This window comes from Bufo gargarizans, chromosome 3 (assembly GCF_014858855.1).
Source record: "Bufo gargarizans isolate SCDJY-AF-19 chromosome 3, ASM1485885v1, whole genome shotgun sequence".
NCBI classification, from domain to species: Eukaryota; Metazoa; Chordata; class Amphibia; order Anura; family Bufonidae; genus Bufo; species Bufo gargarizans.
The window spans coordinates 565,625,464-565,645,463 of record NC_058082.1 but is presented as its reverse complement, the minus strand read 5'-3'; the positions used below and the strand labels follow the sequence as shown (position 1 = coordinate 565,645,463).

General features: G+C 43.3%; 1 protein-coding gene across 3 annotated transcripts in view; it reads right to left on the bottom strand.

Annotated features, from left to right (window-relative positions):
• Positions 1 to 10,857: 10,857 nt before the first annotated feature.
• The window catches only part of LOC122930711 (interferon-induced GTP-binding protein Mx2-like), a 66,165-nt gene continuing 57,022 nt past the window's right edge, over positions 10,858 to 20,000 (bottom strand). For all 3 annotated transcript variants that reach the window (XM_044284271.1, XM_044284273.1, XM_044284274.1), the window contains one exon: positions 10,858 to 11,366. In XM_044284271.1, coding sequence (XP_044140206.1) covers positions 11,136 to 11,366 — 231 coding nt within the window. In that variant the 3' untranslated portion in view covers positions 10,858 to 11,135. The remainder of the gene's footprint in view (positions 11,367 to 20,000) is intronic.

Sequence of the window (20,000 nt, the reverse complement as noted above, 5' to 3'; positions counted from 1 at the left end):
CTGTTCCCTTGTATTATCATGAGAGAAGAGAACGACGCCCCTTTTCACCGGACTTGTTCCTTAGCCAGCGGAACTGCCTGATATATATATATATATATATATATATATATATTTGCAAATGTAGATGTATATTCCTGCTTTGAAATATTTTTCTCTTTCAGGTGCAGTCTCCAGCTCGGCAGGGCCCCTTTTATGTTGTGCTGAGGACGGGCAACGTTGTAGCATGGGGGTATGTAGTGTCCCACTAGGTAGGAGTGGGCACTACACAAGGGTCAATTGGGTCACGTGTTACTCCTACTCCTAAGGGACAGTGGCATTATATTTAACTATGCATTTTAATGTATTTTCTATGTGTTTTGATATGTATTGTTCCCCTGTGACATGTATAGCAGGCCTATTGGGGTGTAGTGTAGCATCCTAGACACTAGAGGGAGATAGGGAGCCCCTAGTATAAATGTTCAGGCCCAGACAGGAGTCTGTGGAGACAGAAGTGAGAAGGCACCAGCCAGAGATATGCTGAGGGCCTCCTCCTGACATGCAGCTAGACAGTCCAGGCTTCTAGTTGCCACCAGGAGGCTAGTGAAGGATTCCAGCCTGCCTGAAGTTTTCCTGAGTCCAGCTTAGCTCAGAAGAATCAACCCTGCAGGTCTGGCAAGCTGCACTAGCTAGTAGCCGCCCCAGTTTTGTACCTTAAAGGAATTTGTACAATTATTAAAAGGACAAGTCCGTGACGAACACCCACGTTTAAGATTAAGGGTACGCTTCAGGTGTATTGCCAAGAAATGCTTATTTCAGATTGTGAGTTATGATGTAAATGCTTAACCTCTTAAGGACACAGGGCGTACAGGCCAGGCGGAGCCAGGGAACCCCCATGCCAGGGACCTTGTGGCCCACACTAGTATGAGCCGCCCTGGGGCTCGTACTAGTTTTCCGGCCCACCAGATAAGTCCACCTGAGCCCCCTACCGGTTAACTTGCCTGGTGTACCCCAGAGGATTTTGAGCCCGTGATTCCTGACTTTGTTGGCCAACCAGGAATCCAGATTCCCACACTGAGCTTCACTGAATATGACTTTTTTAGTTTTTTTTTCAGTGACCACTTTGTGAATCTGGTGGTGGAGCAAATTAACTTGTTCGCCCAACAGTTCATTGCTCAACACCCGGGCTCCTTTTTGGCTAGGTCCAGTGGATGGACTCCGGTCAGTGCAGCCGAGATGAGGACGTTTTGGGGCCTCGTGCTGCATATGGGCCTAGTAAAAAAAAACTGTGTCATGCAGTACTGGAGTGGGGACATCCTCTACTAGACCCCACTCTACTGTATGGCCATGACACATTCCCGTTTTGAGGCCATTCGGAAATGCATGCATTATCCAGATAATGCAGCATATCCCCCCGAGGTGATCCTGCCTATGACCGCCTGTACAAAATCATCGATCACTTCGGGGCCAAATTTTTGAAGGCCTATGTACCTGGAAGGGAGGTCGCTGTTGATGAGTCTCTCATTGCTTTCAAGGGGAGACTCATTTTCAGACAGTATGTTCCCTCTAAGCGGGCGAGGTATGGCATGAAGCTGTACAAACTTTGTGAGAGTACTTCAGGGTATACTTACTAGTTTCGTGTGTACAAGGGGTGATATTACGGTATTGAACTCCCAGAATGTCCCCCCACTCTGGGTGTTAGCGGGAAACTTGTGTAGGACCTTATGCACCCACTGCTAGAAAAGGGTTACCACCTGTATGTGGATAACTTTAATACCAGTATCCCCTTGTTCCAGTCCCTCGCCGCCAGATCCACGTCCGCTTGTGGGACCGTGTGGAAAAATCAACGCGGCCTCCCTACCCACCCCCTCCAGGTACCTTTCCCCAGGGGTGAGACCCGTGCCCTTACCAGTGGAAACCTGCTGCTGGTCAGATATAATGACAAGAGGGATGTCCTTGTACTGTCCACAATTCATGGTAACGGCATCACCCCGGTCCCTGTGTGAGTTACCGCGGCAATGGTCCTGAAGCCCGATTGTATCGAGGACTACAATCGGTATATGGGAGGAGTTGATCTCTCTGATCAAGCCATATAACGCCATGCGCAAAACCTGGGCATGGTACAAAAAAGTTGCAGTCTACTTGGTACAGGTTGCCTTGTACAACTCTTTTGTGCTATCCCGCTGCGCTGGCAACACAGGGACATTCCTCCAGTTCTATGAGGCAGTCCTCAAGGACCTGATCTTTTCTGACCGGGAAAGAGCAGGTCGGAGTACCTCAGGAACTGGAGGCGCCCGGATCGTCCCTGGCCAACACTTCCCCTCCCCCCCCATACTGGAAAGAAGTGACGGTCCTAAAAATAGTGGAAAGTGTGTCACAGGAGGGGGATACGGAAGGACACCACCACTCACCCTGGGTTCAGACCTGAGCATTCGGGATGGAGCGCTCTGTATGCGCGATTGTACGGGCGTTTGCAATCGCGCATACAGAAACAAGCGAACGCCCATTGTCGCGCGTCCCCGCTGAAGTCTATGTACGGGAACGCGCGACAAGACGCCCCAAAGAAGCTCCTGTACTTCTTGGGGCGTCGGGCGTTTTACAGCGCGATCGTACGCGCTGTAAAACGCTCAGGTGAGAACCATTCCCATAGGGAATCATTGGTTCTTGCCTGTTGAGCGTTTTACAGCACTTAGGAACGTGCTGTAAAACGCTCAGGTCTGAACCCAGCCTGAGTGTGACACGTGCTCCGATCATCCGGGCCTCTGCATTGACGGTTGCTTCAGGGAGTACCACACTTCCATGGAGTGCTAAATTTATAATCCCCTTCCCCAATTTTAATTCTATTTGGCCACAGACAATCACCCAGAAAATAAACAAAAAACTATTGCTCTCAGACTTTGGAGACACTAAAACAATTTTATTTATTTTTTAATAATATTTTGTAAAACTAAAATAAATAAAAAAAGTATACATATTAGGCATCGCCGCATCCGTAGAAACCTGAACTATAAAAATACCACATGACCTAACCCCACAGATGAACACAGTCAAGAAAATAAAATAAAAACGGTGTAAAAAAAGCTATTTTCTTGTCACCTACATCACAAAAAGTGTAATAGCAAGCGATCAAAAAGTCATATGCACCCCCAAAATAGTGCTATTAAAACCATCCTCTCATCCCGCAAAAATTGAGCACCTACTTAAGACAATATGCTAAAAACTAAATAAAAACTGACTCCCAAACTATGGAGATACTAAAATGTATTTTTTTTTTGTTTAAAAAAGGATATTATAGTGTAAAACCTAAATAAATTTTAAAAAGTAGACATATTAGGTATTGCCGCGTCCGTAAGAATCTGCTCTATAAAAATAACACATGACCTAATCCCTCAAATGAACACAGTAAAAAAATATATAAAAACGGTGTCAAACCAGCAATTTTTGGCCAAATTTTCCATTTTAATCAATTTTTTCTGTAAACAAAGCAAGGGTTAACAGTCAAACAAATACTATATTTATTGCCCTGATACTGTAGTTTACAGAAACATCCCATATGTGGTAGTAAAATGCTGTATGGCCAAACGGCAGGGCGCACAAGGAAAGGAACACCATACGGTTTTTGGAAGGCAGATTTTGCTGGACTGTTTTTTTGACACCATGTCCCATTTGAAGCCCCCCGATGCACCCCTAGAGTACAAACTCCATAAAAGTGACCCCATATAAGAAACTAAACCCCTCAAGGTATTCAAAACTGATTTTACAAACTTTGTTAACCCTTTAGGTGTTCCACTAGAGTTATTGGCAAATGGAGATGAGATTTCAGAATTTAAATTTTTTGGCAAATTTTCCATTTGAATCCATTTTTTCCAGTAACAAAGCAAGGGTTAACAGCCAAACAAAACTCAATATTTATCGCCCTGATTCTGTAGTTTATAAAAATGCCCCATATGTGGTCGTAAACTACTGTTCGGGCACATGGCAGGGCGCAGAAGTAAAGGAACACCATATGGTTTCTGGAAGGCAGATTTTTTGTAACCTTGCCTCACAAAAATGTAATATAAAGCAACCAAAAATCATATGTACCCTAAAAATAGTCCCAACAAAACTGTCAACTTATCCTGTAGTTTCCAAAATGGGGTCACTTTTTTGGAGTTTCTACTCTAGGGGTGCATCAGGGGGGCTTCAAATGGGACATGGTGTAAATAGACCATTCCTTCAAAATCTGCCCTCCAAAAACCATATAGCATTCCTTTCCTTCTGCACCTTGCTGTGTGCCCATACAGTAGTTTACAACCACATATGGATTGTTTTTATAAACTACAGAATCAGGGCAATAAATATTGAGTTTTGTTTGGCTGTTAACCCTTGCTTTGTTACTGGAAAAAATGGATTCAAATTTGCCCAAAAATTGAAATTCTGAAATGTTATCTCCATTTGCCAATAACTCTTGTGGAACACCTAAAGGGTTAACAAAGTTAGTAAAAATCAGTTTTGAATACCTTGAGTGGTGTAGTTTCCAAAATGGAGTCACTTTTATGGAGTTTCTACTCTAGGGGTGCATCAGGGGGGCTTCAAATGGGACATGGTGTAAATAAACCAGTCCATCAAAATCTGCCTTCCAGGAACTATATGGTGTTCCTTTACTTTTGTGCCCTGCCGTGTGCCCGAACAGTAGTTTACGACCACATATGGGTGTTTTTATAAACTACAGAATCAGGGCAATAAATATTGAGTTTTGTTTGGCTGTTAACCCTTGCTTTGTTACTGGAAAAAATGGATTCAAATGGAAAATTTGCCAACAAATGTAAATTCTGAAACGTTATCTCCATTTGCCAATAACTCTTGTGGAACACCTAAAGGGTTAACAGAGTATGTAAAATCCGTTTTAAATACCTTGAGGGGTGTAGTTTCTAAAATTAGGTCATTTTTGGGTGGTTTCTATTATGTAAGCCTCACAAAGTGACTTCAGACCTGAACTGGTCCTTAAAAAGTGGGTTTTTGAAAATTTCAGAAAAATTTCAAGATTTGCTTCTAAACTTCTAAGCCTTGTAACGTCCCCAAAAAATAAAATAGCATTCCCAAAATGATCCAAACATGAAGTAGACATATAGGAAATGTAAATTAATAACTATTTTGGGAGGTATTACTATGTATTATAGAAATAGAGAAATTGAAACTTGGAAATTTGCAAATTTTTCCAAATATTTGGTAAATTTGTTTTTTTTTTATAAATAAAAATGATTTATTTTTTTACTCCATTTTACTAATGTCATAAAGTACAATATGTGACGAAAAAAACAATCTCAGAATGGCCTGGATAAGTAAAAGCATTTTAAAGTTATTCACACATAAAGTGACACTGGTCAGATTTGTAAAAAATGGCCTGGTCCTTAAGGGGTTAATTATGTCTCCCACTTTGGAAATGATCCAGAAATTTGCCTTATAATCTCTGCTTTCTTTCAATAAAGTTTAGAGAAACTTGGTACATGGCATTGAGAGTGTGTATCAGTTATTCTCTCTGAGTACTCATATACAGGTCCTTCTAAAAAAAATTTGCATGTTGTGATAAAGTTAATTATTTTCTGTAATTTACTGATAAACATTACACTTTCATATATTTTAGATTCATTACACACAATTGAAGTAGTTCAAGCCTTTTATTGTTTTAATATTGATGATTTTGGCATACAGCTCATGAAAACCCCAAATTCCTATCTCAAAAAATTAGCATATCATGAAAAGGTTCTCTAAACGAGCTATTAACCTAATCATCTGAATCAACTAATTAACTCTAAACACCTGCAAAATATTCCTGAGGCTTTTAAAAACTCCCAGCCTGGTTCATTACTCAAAACCGCAATCATGGGTAAGACTGCCGACCTGACTGCTGTCCAGAAGGCCATCATTGACACCTCAAGCAAGAGGGTAAGACACAGAAATAAATTTCTGAACGAATAGGCTGTTCCCAGAATGCTGTATCAAGGCACCTCAGTGGGAAGTCTGTGGGAAGGAAAAAGTGTGGCAGAAAACACTGCACAACGAGAAGAGGTGACCGGACCCTGAGGAAGATTGTGGAGAAGGACCGATTCCAGACCTTGGGGGACCTGCGGAAGCAGTGGACTGAGTCTGGAGTAGAAACATCCAGAGCCACCGTGTACAGGCGTGTGCAGGAAATGGGCTACAGGTGCCGCATTCCCCAGAAACAGCGGCAGAAGCGCCTGACCTGGGCTACAGAGAAGCAGCACTGGACTGTTGCTCAGTGGTCCAAAGTACTTTTTTTGGATGAAAGCAAATTTTGCATGTCATTCGGAAATCAAGGTGCCAGAGTCTGGGGAGAGGGAAATGCCAAAATGCCTGAAGTCCAGTGTCAAGTACCCACAGTCAGTGATGGTCTGGGGTGCCATGTCAGCTGCTGGTGTTGGTCCACTCTGTTTTATCAAGGGCAGGGTCAATGCAGCTAGCTATCAGGAGATTTTGGAGCACTTCATGCTTCCATCTGCTGAAAAGCTTTATGGAGATGAAGATGTCATTTTTCAGCACGACCTGGCACCTGCTCACAGCGCCAAAACCACTGGTAAATGGTTTACTGACCATGGTATTACTGGGCTCAATTCGCCTGCCAACTCTCCTGACCTGAACCCCATAGAGAATCTGTGGGATATTGGGAAGAGAAAGTTGAGAGACACAAGACCCAACACTCTGGATGAGCTTAAGGCCGCTATCGAAGCCTCCTGGGCCTCCATAACACCTCAGCAGCGCCACAGGCTGATTGCCTCCATGCCACGCCGCATTGAAGCAGTCATTTCTGCAAAAGGATTCCCGACCAAGTATTGAGTGCAGAACTGAACATAATTATTTGAAGGTTGACTTTTTTTGAATTAAAAACACTTTTCTTTTATTGGTCGGATGAAATATGCTAATTTTTTTAGATAGGAATTTTGGGTTTTCATGAGCTGTATGCCAAAATCATCAATATTAAAACAATAAAAGGCTTGAACTACTTCAGTTGTGTGTAATGAATCTAAAATATATGAAAGTCTAATGTTTATCAGTATATTACAGAAAATAATGAACTTTATCACAATATGCTAATTTTTTTAGAAGGACCTGTAATTAACTAATTAGGAGTCCCATGATTGTATTTGAGCTGATTGATATATAGTTTTGTGGGAATAGATTTAGTAAAACCTGTAAGTTATACATTTATATCTCTGCTTTTTCTACCCCCCTGTGAACAGCTATCTGTACAGGAGGGAGGGATTATCAGTGATTGATAGCATGGTGTGTATAAGTTTGCATATAGACACGTACAGTGACCATGCCGGGCCCCTTCAGAGAGTTCCTCAAACATGTATAATATGAGGCAAGTAAGGGGGGAAGGGGTTTGGTGCAGAGGCAAGGGTGGGGGGGGGGGCGCTCAGTGCGCACTTACACACCCGGCAGTTTCATGTCACTGCCGGGCTGTTGTTTCCATAGCGAAGCAGGGAGTGTTCTCTGTTCCCTGCTTCACTGTTCTTGTGAGCACTCCCCCTGCTGGCCACACATTGCGCTGCTGTCTGTGGGAGGAGCGATGAAGGATCGGGAATTTTGCAGACCGCACATCGCCGGCGCTAGTAGAATATGCCTATTCTTGTCCGCAATAGGGCATATTTTAATTTTTTCGGGAACGGAAATGCGGACCCAGATGTGCGGCCCTGATCCGGAAATGCAGACCCACACTTCTGGGTCCGCATTTCCGTTCCCGAAAAAATTAAAACATGCCCTATTGCGGACAAGAATAGGCATATTCTATTAGCGCCGGCGATGTGCGGTCCTCAAAATGCGGAACGCACATTGCCGGTGTCCGTGTTTTGCGGATCCGCAAAACACACACGGATGTGTGAATGGACCATTTTCCTGATGACGCACTCCCACACTCACATCGCACTGCTGGCTGTGCTGGAGGCCGATTCCCGGTCCTTCATCGCTCCTCCCACAGACAGCAGCGCAATGTGTGGCCAGCAGGGGGAGCGCTCACAAGAACAGTGAAGCAGGGAACAGAGAACACTCCCTTCTTTGCTATGGAAACAGCAGCCCGGCAGTGACATGAAACTGCCGGGTGTGTAAGTGCGCACCGAGCGCCCCCTCCACCCTTGCCTCTGCACCAACCCCCCCCCCCCTTCCCCATAGAAATAAATGGGTCTGCAATTCCGTTCCGCAAAATGCGGAATGGAATTGCAGATGTGTGAATGGAGCAAAAAAAGTAAGTGTGTGGTTTTTTTTTGTTTTTTTTTTATAACGCTGCAGACTGGGGGAAACAACTACTGTAAGGGGACTGTGGGCACATATCGGGCATAACTACTGTGAGGGGGTACATAATCTGGCATAACCACTGTGAGACGTCACACATCTGGGCATATCTACTGCGAGGCACATCATCTAGCATAACTACTGTGAAGAGGCACACGATCTGGTAGAACTGCTGTGAGGGGGCACATAATCTGACATAACTACTGTGAGGGGCAAATATCTGGGCATATCTACTGTGAGGGGCACATATCTGGGCATAACCACTGTGAGGGGGCACATATCTGGGCATATATACTGTGAGGGAGGCACATATCTGGGCATAACTACTGTGAGGAGGCACACAATCTGGAATAACTACCGTTAGGGGGCACATATCTGGGCATATCTACAGTCAGGGGCACATAATCTGGGGACTGAGAGGCATAAGGGCTGATATTGGGGGCTGATGAGAGGCATGGGGCTCTCATCTGAGGTCTGATTGGGGGTAATTGACACTGGGGTCTGAGCTGAGGTCTGATTTGAGGTCTTATTGGGGTCTTATTCACATTGGGGGTCTGATTGGGGCTGTCAGCTGAGGTCTGATTAACATTGGGGGTCTGATTGGTGGTCTGACTTGAGATGTAATGACATTTTTTTTTTCTTATTGTTCCCCTCTAAAACCTAGGTGCATCTTATAGGTCTCCTGAACTGCAGAGCGGTGCCCACTTCCAGCCCTGAGCCCAGCTGCCCAGAGCACTGATCCTGAGCCGCTGGAGTCTTCATAACTGTAAGTATTTACAGTAATTCACTGTAATCTATATTATACTGTATATATTACTTGTTTTATGTGAGTGCTGGGTTGTTGGAGAAGGTGTGGGGGAGTGGTAAAGAGAAATTTTGTACCAAGTGTAGGTGATGTGGGCGGCGTAATATGTAGGTGGGGCTGTGTGTGGGTGTGATTTTAGGGTAGACGGGACACAGGGGCCCCATAATCTCCTATTGCCCGGGGGCCCCATGAGTTGTCAGTCCGCCCCTGGCTGTCAGTCAATGGTAACACCTCCCTCCTGTACCAATTGTTGTTCGGGAAATAAAAAAAGCAAAGATATAAAGGTATAAATTACAGGTTCTACTGAACCTTTTTCCACAAACTATATATGGATCTGCTAAGCTCCTCCTGCTCTATAACATGGTGCTTTCAGATTACATTGCAAAACCAGTATATTTCCAACCCACCCCTTTTTTGTAACCCACTTCTATCTTTCTCCACTCTATCGGCCAACAGCAATCTCACTCCTTGGATTAAGGTTGGTGGGGACCTCCATCTCCCTCTGAGACCACATCTGAATGCCTATTGAAGCGATGTACAGAGGAGGTGGTCATGTACAAGTGTGGCCTCCTGCACTGAAGTCTACACCAATTATGGAAAAAGCTGAGCCAATGACTCTCTTAGACTTCACAGAGCCACAAAAATATGTCATCAACTCTTCATTGCTGGATAGGATAAATGGATGGCCATTTGGGAAAATGGAAGGTGGATGCCCTAGGTGGAGGCCTGTACATCATGTGTACTCCATATAATCAGGCCTTGCCTTGGACAGTCCCATTCTTCACAAAAAAAAGCCTTTTTCTTGCCCACCCTGATACAGTCTGAAGACCCATCTTACTCAATGGTCTGAAGGGGAATTGTCCCCAATACAGCATTCACACCACAGCTGCTAGAAGTATTCGATAGTGGACACCAACATTTCCTTTCAAGTAGAGTTCACAGCCTTTCAGATAACTTTAATGTCCCACCAGTAGACTAATGGAGTAGTGGGGACAACCTGCCTTTTCAGTTTGAGAATGGTTGATATAGCAGACCGGGGAGTGTTCTTGGAAGTAGTTCCAAATATTTTTGGTTGTTATATCTAAAAGTGCAAGTAAGGTCTTCAAAGGGATTTTCTCATCAAGATTACCCCATTCATTTGTTTAGAGCCAATGGGCTGTTTTAAAACCAACTTAACACAACCTTATATTGAAAGAATCATTTGAATGGACAACACGTAATACCATATTTCTCCTGGAGTGGCCACTGCAGAGGAAACGTTTCACTGGCAGCATATTTTCCAACTTGCTGGGACGGCTTAAAGGGACATTCCGGTTCTTACCAGTTATCCACAGGAGAGTGACAACTATTCGATCAGTGTGGAGGGTCTAACTGCTGGGACCCCCATGGATCATGAGAATGGGGACCCTGTACGGTCCCCTAAAATGAACTGATAGCCAGTATGAGCATGCGTACCACCGCTCCATTCTTCTCTTTGGGACTTGTAGAAATAGCTAGCGCTTGTACTAGGCTATCTCCGGCAGTCCCATAGAAATTAACGGAGCAGCAGTGTTCATGCTCGACCTGCTTATCCGTTGATTTCTGGTAGCCCCGACCATTGGAGGTCCCAGGAGTAGGACCCTCAGTGATCTAATAGGGGGATAACTTGTTACCACTAGGAATATCCCTTTAATTTAAAAAAGGGGTGTCATGGTCAGCCCACTTCTTGCATATGGCTTCTCACTTTACTGTTTCATCTGATCATAACTAGTGCTCGAGAGGTGTAAGAATTAGACAAGACTCATGCATGAAGAAGGTGGGGGAAACTTTTTTTAATTTCACAATACATACACACAAATATATATACTGCATGCCTGGGATAAACATATGCCGATCCTTAGAAAAAAACTAAAAAGGAAAGAGTATTTTGGCAGACAAGATTGACTTCTATGTAATAAATATACCAATGGCAATCGCCCACAAGAAGAAGCCCCTCACTCATAGTTCTTCTGACCTGGAGCGCCTCACTGATGGTTCTGCTCCTTCTGACAACACATAAATAATGTTGGGGTAAAGGGTTTAATGACTAACATGGAAATTTGGCTAATGTCTGTTGGGCCTCACGGAGGCGTTTGATCTGCTCTCTTAAACTCTTCCGCTCTTTGGACAGGTCGTCTTTCTCCACTAGTAACACATTGAGGCTATCTTTCTCCTGGAGTAGGAGCAGCATTTGGGCCTGCAGCTTGTCAGCAAACTCGTGGAGCATGTAGTGCAGGACGATCAGAGGGATCTGGTTTGACAAACGAGTGGTCGTGTTCTAGGGTCAAAAGAAACACAGAAAGCTGAATGTTAATGGACAGATCTACTCATACCATACGTGACTACTAAACAGAAGTACATAGGAAAAGACGTGATGTCATCAACACAACTGACGAATCTTTATATTACTGTACATAGGAGGCAGTATTATAGTAGTTATATTCTTGTACATAGGAGGCAGTATTATAGTAGTTATATTCTTGTACATAGGAGCAGTATTATAGTAGTTATATTCTTGTAAATAGGAGGCAGTATTATAGTAGTTATATTCTTGTACATAGGAGCAGTATTATAGTAGTTATATTCTTGTACATAGGAGGCAGTATTATAGTAGTTATATTCTTTTACATAGGAGGCAGTATTATAGTAGTTATATTCTTGTACATAGGAGCAGTATTATAGTAGTTATATTCTTGTACATAGGAGCAGGATTATAGTAGTTATATTCTTGTACATAGGAGCAGGATTATAGTAGTTATATTCTTGTACATAGGATCAGTATTATAGTAGTTATATTCTTGTACATAGGAGCAGTATTATAGTAGTTATATTCTTGTACATAGGAGCAGTATTATAGTAGTTATATTCTTGTACATAGGCAGTATATAGTAGTTATATTCTTGTACATAGGAGCAGTATTATAGTAGTTATATTCTTGTACATAGGAGCAGTATTATAGTAGTTATATTCTTGTACATAGGAGCAGTATTATAGTAGTTATATTCTTGTACATAGGAGCAGTATTATAGTAGTTATATTCTTGTACATAGGAGCAGTATTATAGTAGTTATATTCTTGTACATAGGAGCAGTATTATAGTAGTTATATTCTTGTACATAGGAGCAGTATTAGTAGTTATATTCTTGTACATAGGAGCAGTATTATAGTAGTTATATTCTTGTACATAGGAGCAGTATTATAGTAGTATATTTTGTACATAGGAGCAGTATTATAGTAGTTATATTCTTGTACATAGGAGCAGTATTATAGTAGTTATATTCTTGTACATAGGAGCAGTATTATAGTAGTATATTCTTGTACATAGGAGCAGTATTATAGTATTTATTCTTGTACATAGGAGCAGTATTATAGTAGTTATATTCTTGTACATAGGAGCAGTATTATAGTAGTTATATTCTTGTACATAGGAGCAGTATTATAGTAGTTATATTCTTGTACATAGGAGCAGTATTATAGTAGTTATATTCTTGTACATAGGAGCAGTATTATAGTAGTTATATTCTTGTACATAGGAGCAGTATTATAGTAGTTATATTCTTGTACATAGGAGCAGTATTATAGTAGTTATATTCTTGTACATAGGAGCAGTATTAGTAGTTATATTCTTGTACATAGGAGCAGTATTATAGTAGTTATATTCTTGTACATAGGAGCAGTATTATAGTAGTTTATTCTTGTACATAGGAGCAGTATTATAGTAGTTATATTCTTGTACATAGGAGCAGTATATAGTTATATTCTTGTACATAGGAGCAGTATTATAGTAGTTATATTCTTGTACATAGGAGCAGTATTATAGTAGTTATATTCTTGTACATCGGAGCAGTATGATAGCAGTTATATCCTTTGTACATAGGAGCAGTATTATAGTAGTTACTGTATATTATTGTACATAGGCGGGCAGTATTATAGAGTAGTTATGTTCTTGTACATAGGAGCAGTATATAGTAGTTATATTTGATTGTACATAGGAGCAGTATTATAGTAGTTACTGTATATTATGTACATAGGAGGCAGTATTATAGTATTTATGTTCTTGTACATCGGAGCCGTATTATAGTACGGTAGTTATATTCTTGTACTAGGAGCAGTATTATAGTAGTTATATTCTTGTACATAGGATCAGTATATAGTAGTTATATTCTTGTACATAGGAGCAGTATATAGTAGTTATATTCTTGTACATAGGAAGCAGTATTATAGTAGTTATATTCTTGTACATAGGAGGCAGTAATATAGTAGTTATGTTCTTGTACATAGGAGCAGTATTATAGTAGTTGTGTTCTTGTACATAGGAGCAGTATTATAGTAGTTATATTCTTGTACATAGGAGCAGTATTATAGTAGTTATATCCTTGTACATAGGAGCAGTATTATAGTAGTTACTGTATATTATTGTACATAGGAGGCAGTATTATAGTAGTTATGTTCTTGTACATAGGAGCAGTATTATAGTAGTTATATTCTTGTACATAGGAGCAGTATTATAGTAGTTACTGTATATTATTGTACATAGGAGGCAGTATTATAGTATTTATGTTCTTGTACATCGGAGCCGTATTATAGTACGGTAGTTATATTCTTGTACATAGGAGCAGTATTATAGTAGTTATATTCTTGTACATAGGAGCAGTATTATAGTAGTTATATTCTTGTACATAGAAGCAGTATTATAGTAGTTACTGTATATTATTGTACATAGGAGGCAGTATTATAATAGTTATATTCTTGTACATAGGAGCAGTATTATAGTAGTTACTGTATATTCTTGTACATAGGAGCAGTATTATAGTAGTTATATTCTTAACCAAATCTCTTTTTATTGGTCATGTCGCAAATAGTCACAGGTAGAGTGATACATGGTACATTTTTCAGCATAAAGGATATATTCTTATAAGCATAATATATGATGGATCATATTAATCATATAAAACATTATGCATAGCAAGATGTCAAGTGATGATATCATCTCCAACCAGACTGATATCCAGTATCATAATCAACAAAAGAAAAACTAGACAAAATTATTGAGAAAGGGAGGGTTGGGAGAAGAGGAGGGGATGCGGAAAAAGGGGGGGGGGGAGTTTCTGCTCTAGTTGTCAGGGTATCTAAAGTTCCTCCAGGGAAGCCACGTTTTGAAGTACTTCATGCGAGAGTGTGACTCCCAGTGGGCCAGCTCCTCAAACATATATAGCTGGTCTACTCTTTCCATCCATCCAGAGATGGTAGAAGAAAGGGTCTGTCTCCATAACAGGGGAATTTGTAATCGGGCAGCTGTAATGAGTATAGTTGGCAGATCTGACTTGGCCGGGGTGAGTGATGCATTAGGACACCAGAGTAGAATCAGTTTTTGATCCAGAACGATGGAGGTGGAGCAAATTCTGTTTAGTAAATGCTCCACCTGGCTCCAGAAAGGACGTATGTTCGTACAGTTCCACCAGATATGTAAGATAGAGACGACGCCCGCCCCGCACCTCCAGCAGACCTCCGGAATCTCCGGGTTGAGTTTATGAAGGAACTCAGGTGTTTTATACCAGCGAGTGAGCAATTTGTACGAGTTCTCCTGAATTTTAATACAACGGCTGAAGCCATGTGAGTGGGTCAATATGAAGGCTTTTTCTGGGTTTGACAGTTTAATGGATAGCTCTTTTTCCCAAGAACTCAGGAAATGTGGTTCGGAATGGGTAGACGATAGTAGTTCCTTATACATCATGGAGAAAGGTCTGCTGGAGGGCCGCGCGGACCTCAGCCTTCGCTCCAACCAAGTAGGCGAGGCAAAGTGAGAGGTCTGCAGTTGCAGGTGTTTTATGTCCCTTTTAAAGCTAAGGAGATATAGAAACGCCGCAGAGTTGACTCTAGGCAATTTAAGAACCCCATCCCAATCTAGTACCTCCTCTAGTGTCATCACATCTTGCAGGGTGTGTCTCTTGAGCAGGGCCCAGACTCCCGTGGCGTCCTGAACTGAGGGGTGAATAAAGGACTGTAATAGGTGTAATGGGAGCTCGGGACTGGGGAAAGTAAGTGTCCTGGAGTTATATAACATAGACCAGATGAGGAGTACCCCTCTCCAAAGCAGAGGTAATTTGGAGGCTGTGGGGGAACATGGGCGGATACCCCACATGATCAGTTTCTCACGGTTAGTAAATAATGTCTGTTCCAAATGGGAGCAAATATTCCCAGGGCGCTCTGAGAGAAGGTTCATGCCCCTACACATAAGATTGGCCTTGTAGTACGCATGTACATCAGGCAGCCCGAATCCCCCAAACCTCTTCTCCCTAGTCAGAATGGTGTAGGCCACTCTAGGGGACCGGCCTCTCCAAAGAAAGAGGGACATCATACGGCGGACCTCTATGAAAAACGACTGTGGGACCCAAATTGGTAATGTCTGTATAAGGTACAGGAACTTGGAGACTATGTATGTTTTTAAATAATTCTTCCTTCCTATCCAGGAGATAAATGGCATTTTCAGTTATTAAAGCTGTGTTTTGACAGATTGCAGTAAAGGAAGGTAGTTGGAGGAAAACAACTCTTTGGCGTCAGCCGTCACACGTATACCAAGGAATGGTATATATTTTGAGGCCCATTTTAAAGGGGTGGTGTCTTTAAGAAATTGCACTATGTTTGCAGGGCAGGATACATTAAAGGAAACCTGTCACCATGATTTAGCGCATAGAGCTGGGGACATGGGCTGCTAGATGGCCACTAGCACATCTGCAGTACCCAGGTCCCATAGCTCTCTGCGCTTTTATGGTGTTAAAATACCGTTTTTAGTGATATGCAAATTACCTCCTATGTGTCCTGTAGCCGGAGATGAGTCCAGCGGAAGGGAGCCCAGCACCGCCCCGCGTCCGCCGAATCTCCTCCTTGCCTGCTGACGTCATAGAGCTGCAGTGCCGAAATCTCGCGATGCGCGAGCTAGCGCATGCGTAGTTCGTTCCCTGTGCTGATTCCAGTACAGGGAATGAACATGATGCCGAGACTGCGCATGCGCTAGCTCGCGCATCGCGAGATTTCGGCAATGCAGCTCTATGACGTCAGCAGGCAAGGAGGAGATTCGGCGGACGCGGGGCGGTGCTGGGCTCCCTTCCGCTGGACTCATCTCCGGCTACAGGACACATAGGAGGTAATTTGCATATCACTAAAAACGGTATTTTAACACCATAAAAGCGCAGAGAGCTATGGGACCTGGGTACTGCAGATGTGCTAGTGGCCATCTAGCAGCCCATGTCCCCAGCTCTATGCGCTAAATCATGGTGACAGGTTCCCTTTAAGGGCCATGGACTTGGAATAGTTTATCTTAAAATTGGAAACAAAGCCAAAGTCTTCAAAAATAGTGAGTAGTTTGTGGAAAGATGCTTTAGGGTTCGAAGTCACCACCAGGAGATCATCCGCAAAGGCAGCCGTTAGATGCCTTTGGGAACCTACGGTAATGCCCTCAATCTCAGATGATTGGCGAATTTTGCTCAACAAGTTCTCCATTACCAGGACAAAAAGGGTCGGGGAGAGTGGGCATCCCTGGCGCGTGCCATTGGTGATGTCAAATGCTGGGGAGAGGGTCCCGTTGACTTTGACCCTGGCAGAGGGGGCTAGATACAGTGAGAAAACGGCCGCAATAAATTGTTCTGGTATTCCAAACTTCGACAACGTTTTGGACATAAAAGACCAACTCACCCTGTCGAAAGCTTTTTCTGCGTCAGTACTCAGTAATGCTACTGGCACTGAATTATTCTGTGCCCAAGACATCAGGTGCAATAGACGTATGGTGTTCTCACTGCCCCGTCTGCCAGGGACAAACCCAACTTGCTCGCCATAAATTATATCAGGGAGCACCAGTTGAAGGCGTTGGGCCAAGATCTTCGCCAACCACTTGACATCCACATTTAATAAGGAAATGGGGCGATAACTGCCGCATTCAAGGGGATCTTTATTTTCCTTGGTAAGGATGGTTACATGGGCCATTAAGGATTGTGGAGGTAGTGACCCTCCAGTTAGTAAATAGTTGCAGAGAGACTTAAAGTGCGGCAGCAGAGTTTCCTTGAAGGTCTTATAATATGAGATGTTCAGACCGTCGGGGCCGGGGCTCTTTCCCGAAGGTATTGAGGATAGTACTTTTAGTATCTCCGCGTCCGTGATTGGCTATCAGTTCTGGAGTTGCTTGATTCAGGGGCGGTAAATTGTATAGATTGGAGTAAAAGGTGCAAAACACCTTCGCTATGTCAGGTGTGGCTTTACGTTGTAAATGGCGGGGATAAAGGAATCTATCTGCTGTTGTTTACAAAGTGCTGTCATCAATTTATTCCCCCGGTCCCCGTGGGCATGAGCTTTAAATTTAGAGCGAAACAGCAATTTGGCGGAAGTAGCATTCAGAAGGTTTTTTAGGTCATTTCTGGCTTCGTACAGCTCTGCGGCCACCTGGGAGGTCTGGGATTGCTTGTGGGTGAGCTCAAGAGCCGTGATGCGGGACATTAACAGGTTCTGGGTATGAGAACGCTTCTTCTTGACATGAGAGCCAAGAGCAATCAGTTCGCCCTTTATCACGGCCTGGTGCGTCTCCCAGATGATGGGGATAGATGGAGGAGAGGAACCAGACGTGTTTATATAAAAAAACTCGGACAGTGAAGCTGATAGTCTAGAGACATTATGAGGGTCCTGGATAAGAGTGTCATTCAGTCGCCATGTCCAATCTTTCTTTGGGAGGCCGGTAAGTGAGAGAGTTAGGAAAATTGGGGCATGGTCTGAAAGTACAATACTCCCAATTTTAGCATTAGAGACTAATGGGGCATTGGCAGATGAGAGGAATAGGTAGTCAAGCCTGTTATATGAAGCCTTTGCATGAGAATAAAATGTGTAATCCCTTCCCGAGGGGTTCAATGTGCGCCAGACATCTAATACATCTAATTTTTTCAGAGAAACCTTAAGACGTCTCAGAAGCCTGTGCGTAATAGACAACCGGCCTGAGGAGGAGTCTAAAGATGGCTCCAGGGCCACATTAAAATCCCTAGAATAAGCATTCCCTCTTTAAAGGAGATCAACTGTCTAAGGGTCTGAATGAGCCAAGGGATCTGGCCCCTGTTGGGGGCGTATATATTCACCAGTGTAACAGAGGTGTCAGCAATAAGGCCTTTGATAAATAAAAAGCGCCACTCAGGATCTACGGAAGTCGCGCTATGTTTAAACGGAAGACTTTTCTGCACTGCAATACTGACCCCTTTGCTAGCTGATGAATGGGTACTATGATACCATTGGGTGAACCTCGTGGTTGGTAATTTTAGAATCTTTCCAGTTTTAAAATGTGTTTCTTGAAAGTAAGCATAGAAGTTTTATCTTTTTGAAAAAGTGATAATACCTGAGATCTTTTACATGGCTCGTTCAGACCCTGGACATTCAGTGAGGATACAACAAAGGTAGTCATGGTGACCAATCATAGAATGGAGAAAAGAGCATAAACCTCTGGAAGGATACATTCCTATAGCATATGACAAACTCCAACAGAGCAGATAGGGAGGACAAACGGGGAAAGGATAATCGGACAGATAAGGCAGGACAACAATAGGAAGGGAAGATAGAAGAGGAACAAATGAATGTTAGATGGCAACAAACATTCTAGAACACAATTGAAAAGTCCCATAAGACACCTGATGCATATAGAATCCTTTTTCATCGGGGGGGGGCTTCCATGGGACAACTGAGAGCCACTTAGAGGCTTTCAGAGGGGGGGTGAACATCACAATGTGAAGAACCGGTTTAACCCATGGTCTTGACCAACTGGGGTGGGATAACGGTGCAAATACAAAAGTCCGAACCAGGACAATACAACGGAGACTTGTGAGGGCAGCAGCAGCACTCTTTCATTTAGCAAGGTCCCCACAAACCTCAGGGGTTTTAAAGCTCAGTACATAAACATCTCCATTCATGTATGTAATAAGATTTTGGAGAAATAGGCACAAAGTCAGTAGCCTGAGGCACAGATACAACTACTGTGCATTATAAGGGAGAGAATCCCTGTTGAGGCAGCAAAGTTCATGATTTGAATCCACATCCTTCAGGTGTTATGCCGGTCTTTTTTGGCTCTTTCGGCTTTTCCTGTGGATACATCAAGCCAGGCATCCACTCTTGGTGGGGCAGGTAAGGGGTCCCCCTGATCTGCGGGGATCCAAGAGGGATTTCCCAGATGGATTTCAAGTCCGCCGGCGTGCGAACCGTGAATTGCAGGCCATTTTTCAAGATGGCTAGGCCAAAGGGGTACAGCCACCTAAATGGAGTAGCAGATGATTTCAAAGCGTCCAGTAATGGATGGAGAATACGCCGCTTTGCTAATGTAGTGGGCGCCAAATCCTGGAAGAACAGGAGAGGGGAATCTTCGTACCTCAGATAGTCAGCTTCTCTGCTGGTTCTCAAGAGGTCGGCCATGTCCACGAAACTAAGAAGACCACAAATCACATCACGCGGCGGGTCTGAGGGCTTTGGCTTCGGTCGCAATACGCGATGGATGCGCTCCACAACCACTGCGGCTGCCCTGTCTTGGCCTAGTAGCTGAGAGAAGATTTCAGCCGCCACCTTGGGTCTCTGCTGCGATGGATTCAGGTAGGCCTCTAATCCGCAGGTTTCGGCACCTACTCCGATTCTCCTGATCCTCTATTCGGAGGAGGGCATCATTGATCAGGTCCCGATGAGCTTGTAGGGCCTGGCAGGTTTTCCCTTCGTGCTGAAGGATGGCATCTTGGGAATTTTCAAGCGCAATTACTCTATGGCCTAAACCACGGAGATCGTCCTTAATGTCCTCCAGATCCCTCTTCAGAGGGGCTAAAGCGGTGTCCAGAAGTTCTTCGAGGACCTCTTTAGATAAATTTGAGCGGCTCCGAGGGAGTCTGCATTCCGAGGCCTCCGATGC